Raw genomic sequence first — 4973 nt, 5'->3', positions numbered from 1 at the left:
GTGCAAATTCAAGCCCTAGTACTTAAAACTTACTATTAATCCAAGCAAGTTACTTAATTCTTTGAACCTCAATTTTCTAATTTATAAAATGGCACAAAACTATGCAAAGTATCAAAGACTATATATATATATATATATATATATAAAAAACTAAATGGCATTTATTTATATATTTATTTATATATAAATAAATGGCAGCTGTTATCACTACTCTGTCCATGGGATCCACTAGGACTCATAGTGGCAGACTAGAATTTTCATTTTTTTTTTCCTGTTAATAGGTGACTTCACTTCTTACTGTTTTTGTTTTGTGACTTACTGCTGCTGTAGTTTTATTAAAATCTATGACATGTATTTTCAGGTCAGTTATTTTCAGTGTAATTTGATTCTGTATCATTTAAACCATTTTTCCTTACTTTTACCATGTGTGATACTAACATGACCTGCTTTTCTTATCTTCACATTTATCTGGCATGTATTTATCACAAAATAAGGACTTGTTATTTTTTCCAGGTTTGTTCATTTGAGAGAGTGCGCACACGAGAGAGAGAGAAAGAGAAAGAAAGCGTGAGCAGTAGCAAGAAGCAGAGGGAAAAGGACAAGCAGACTCTCCTCTGAGCAGGGAGCTGGACACTGGGCTCCATGCAGCACCCTGAGATCATGTCCTGAGCTGAAGGCAGATACTGAACCACCCAGGTGGTCCGAAATGAGGATATTTTTACATTTCAATTGTTCATACTAAATTTGGGGGAGTTATTGGAGAACCATGCCCATTCAGATGTATTGCCCTATTGTTACCTTGAGTATTTTCCTTGCTTTACACTAAAATATATATTTATTGTTGGGCAATAGCAAAGGTAAGCCCAGAAAGGAGCTCTTCCAGAATACAAAAAACAACAAATTATATTAAGAAATGCAGAGGGTAGCTATCCCTTTTGGGTCCACAGAACAAAATGACTTCATTCATTTCTCACAAAAAGGAAAATTAAAAGATGAGCAAAACATGAGTTACTGGAGCAACTGGGTGCCTCAGTCCGTTGAGTATCCCACCCTTGGTTTCATCTCAGAACATGATCTCTCGGACCTGAGCCCACACTGGGCTCCTCGTTCAGCCCAAACCCTGTCCATGGGATCTGCTTCAGAGTCTCTCTCTCCCTTTGCTCCTCCCCCCACAATTTGTGTACATGCACACTCTCTCTCTCTGAAACAAATCTGAACAGAAAAAATGGATGACAAATATACTGCTATCCCATGACACGGACTTTCCTCACTATTTTCTAGCATCGCTTTACCCCTACTGAAACCCACCAACCAACCAACAAAAGTAATTAGAATCAACTTAACATTTGCCTATGAAAACATATAAGCACAATAATGCAGCCAGTCATTTCCACACAGCTGCAATCACAGTGACATGTTTACCTCAAGGAGGTGTTTTTTTTTTTTTTTTAATCTTTTAGCATAGTTATCTCTCATCATAGACATTATTTGTATGAAGTCTTAACTTTACTACTTATATGAGGTTTGGTGACAATGAAGATACTGAAACCAAGGCTACACCAAAGGTAATTCAATTAAAAAAAAAAAAAGGTTTAGGGGCAACTGGATGGCACCATGTATTAAGTGACTTTGATTTCAACTCAGGTAGAGTCTCAGGTCATGAGATCAAGCCCCCATCAGACTTCTCATTCAGCACAGAGTCTGTTCTACTTTCTCTCTGCCTCTTCCCTGTGCATATTCTCTCTCTAAAATAAATAAAAGAAAGGGAAAAAAGGTTTTCCTTGACAATTTTAAGATTGTGTTACATAGTTCTTGAACTTATGTACCATACCAAATTGAATTGAAATTACCCGAATGCGTGTTGTTTCCTTATTCTTTAGTTTTGGTGGGTTTGGAATAGAATGGGCAATTGCTGACAATAATAGAAGCAGACTATACCCAGATGGGAAGAGACACTAAATTCATATAGTCCAAAACTTCACCGGCTCACTCTCTTTATGAGAATGCCATGTGTTTGCCTGGAGGCCAAAAGATGATGGGCATGTTTTTAGGAATATCTTTTCTTAGGCATTCCCCTGATCTATTCTATACTGAGAATTTTTCATTGATTCTTGAAAGGCTCTGACCCTTGGATTTTCAAATTTTCAAAGGCCCCCCACCAAAATATTTGGAGGTTTGAGTATCTGATCTTTTATTTATGTGATTTTAATAAGCCACAGACTCTAGGCTATTTAATAGTTTTGTAACCTTTTTTGGATTACCACTATTAAATATACTCTGACTGTTTTATTGATGTAAAGATAATATGAGCTGATTGAGTTGTTTTCCAAGACATTTATTTTAAGATGCGAAGGTTAATGTCCAGTTGCTGTTAGATAAAATTTCTCTCTATAATTAAAGTCGGCGTATGCCTCCACATAAATCAAAAGAGGTTTTTTTTAGTAAAATTAGAGTTGGTTTTGAGGGACAGAATTTTTTTTCTCCAATAATGATAATGAGAAATAAGCAAATAAATATTTGAAAGAGACACTCGTATGAATTCAAATACTATTGAACAAGCATGGCTATGAATTAGAGCTCGTTACTATTATAAACATTTGGCCAATTTAAAAAAAAATTTAAAAATAGACACTAAGGAATAAATGAAAGTTCAACCTTCGGTGCTTTTCAACATAATACTTAGTACTCTCTCACTTGAGATATAAGTTAGTGAAGTGGAACTTAAACTATCTACTAATCTTAAAGTTACACCATATACTCATCAACTATCAGATGAATTATTCTTTTCCTTTGCTCTTCCTTGGTCTGCCTAAATGCTGTATCAAAGAGAGTGATGAACATTATTTTGTGAAATGACTTCATACCTGCCATCTACGTTAGTTCAAAATGAGAGAGTAGCTTTGAAGCTTGTTGCCTGTTTAATCTTAACTTTTAAAACCTATTTTTACAGATGATTGAAGAGATGGCACATGCACCGCCTTTAATTGTAGATGTCTAAGCTGGGGAGCCAGAAATGCACAACTGCCCTTCATGAGTTTCTAGAGAGATTTTTGTCCAAACAGGTGAAGCTCAGCTAGACATCCTCCCTGGTCTCTTTATGAATGGGGCTAAATGTGGAAAACCTACCATTGGAAGGGCTTGTCTTAATCCTCCTTCATATGCTCAGTTTTACTATCAATACACTCCATTTGAGTCTCGCGCTCTCCCGACTGAGTTAGCTGGGTGACTTACACACTCCGTTTACACAGTAATTTAACACTAAAATAGTTCTTCATTAAAAGAAAGTAGGTGTATTTCAATCTTTCATTAATAAACTTTCTGAATAAAACTTCATATGTAATTACACAATTTAAACTGCTATTTTCAGAGCTGTTCCAATTTGTAAGTGAAGTACTGAGACCATGTGACACTGTAAATGATTTAGGCAGTGGAAGAAGTATACATTTACAGATTTTAGAACGGTGTTCATGAAAGTGGGACCCTAGGGTTCTTACGAGTTAATGTGCACAGAAGTGTTTCATCCACTATATGCTATTCCACTATCGCAGTGTTTTTAAGATGTTAATTAAGCACTGCCCACATTTTATCAAATGTGTTTTCTGCATCATTTTGTCTAGAAAAAAATTAAAAGCAGAAAACCAACCAAGGACTTAGAAATAAGAAATAAATCTATTTAGCATGCCCTGTTTTTTTGTTTTGTTTTGTTTTTTATATGAGCAATCATCTGATTTATAAAAAATGCAATAATATTTAAAATGATACAAAATATCAATTTCAAAACAATACCAAAAAGAGAGTGTATTTAACTATATTCAGCTTATAACAGGAAAAGGGTAAGAAGAATAATTCATGCTATAGCATGTTGCTAATATGAACCGGCAATAGAAAAAATTGGTAAAGGAAGGCAGAGAAGCTCTATCTTTTAAGAATTAGAACCAAGGGGCTCCATAATCATCCGGCACCCACTCAATGTTGTACCTATGGTTAGAAATGTACATGATGGGAACTCCAGGAATCTTCCGGATCCTTTGTTTAAGGTCTTCGTCAATTGTGGCCACAATGTAACACTTGTGCTGAGTTACTCTCTGCACTAAGAGGTAATCTGCATAGGTTCCTTTGTGTGTGCACGGTAATTGTTCAAATCTTGGATCCTTGGCAATCCTTAGAGCCACTCGATACTTCCGCCCCAGTTTTTCAATTTCAGCCATTACACAGTCAGTTATACAAGGGATACACTTGGCATAAAGACAGTCCATCATTGACTGTACTAAGTCAAGTTTGGCTTTAATGGAAAAGTTGATAAAGTTGGTATCAACCAGGATGTGGTAAGGTGGGCCCATCTGTGTGTTATATTGGAAGAATAAGCAGGAAGGATGTTGGGGGACTTCTCTTTCCTTGAGTGCACTGGGATCTTTCTTGTCTTTTTTTTTAGGTTTTAATCTATACTTTTCTTTAAGCCTCTGATCTCGGAGACTAAGCATTCGCTTCATAGTCGCATACTTTCTTTCTTTCTTTTGCTTCCCCATGTTCACGTCATACTCTTGTTTCTTCCAGAATCCGTTTTGTTTTGTTTTTAACGAAAATGGTGCCTCAGTTCTAGGCTCCACTGAAGCAGCTCTTACTCAAGTGAAGTGATCTCAACCTTGCCAAATCTTACAGTCCTCCTTTTATTTGAATTTTGAGTACCAGCAACATAATGTATGAATTCTTAAAAGATTTCCTTTGGCATTTATGATGCAATACTCCCCTGATTTCACTTCTACATCCCTCTGTATCACTCCTTCAGTATCGACATTGTAAACATTTGGTTTGTACAATAAACATTAATATGCTTCAACTTTCTGCCCCAAAGCCTCTCTTCCTACCATTCTTTCTTCCTCAACCCTCTCGGTCATATGCGTGACTTAAGTTAACTGATAGGAGAAACTTTCACCAACGTATATCTAAGTCCACATATCTTCCTTGAGGTCCGG

General features: G+C 36.3%; 1 protein-coding gene across 1 annotated transcript; it reads right to left on the bottom strand.

Annotated features, from left to right (window-relative positions):
* Positions 1–3821: 3821 nt before the first annotated feature.
* Positions 3822–4552, bottom strand: LOC116585561 (rRNA-processing protein FCF1 homolog). The gene has a single exon (XM_032334933.1). The coding sequence runs from the start codon at positions 4524–4526 to the stop codon at positions 3930–3932; it is 597 nt and encodes a 198-aa protein (XP_032190824.1). The 5' UTR covers positions 4527–4552; the 3' UTR covers positions 3822–3929.
* Positions 4553–4973: the final 421 nt, after the last annotated feature.

The sequence above is a fragment of the Mustela erminea genome, chromosome 3, assembly GCF_009829155.1.
Source record: "Mustela erminea isolate mMusErm1 chromosome 3, mMusErm1.Pri, whole genome shotgun sequence".
NCBI classification, from domain to species: Eukaryota; Metazoa; Chordata; class Mammalia; order Carnivora; family Mustelidae; genus Mustela; species Mustela erminea.
The sequence above is the reverse complement of the archived record's forward strand: the minus strand, read 5'-3'. Positions and strand labels throughout refer to the sequence as shown.

Excerpts from the sequence above, each read along its gene's own strand:
- LOC116585561 (XM_032334933.1), bottom strand. The coding sequence starts at position 4,526 with ATGGGGAAGCAAAAGAAAGAAAGAAAGTATGCGACTATGAAGCGAATG.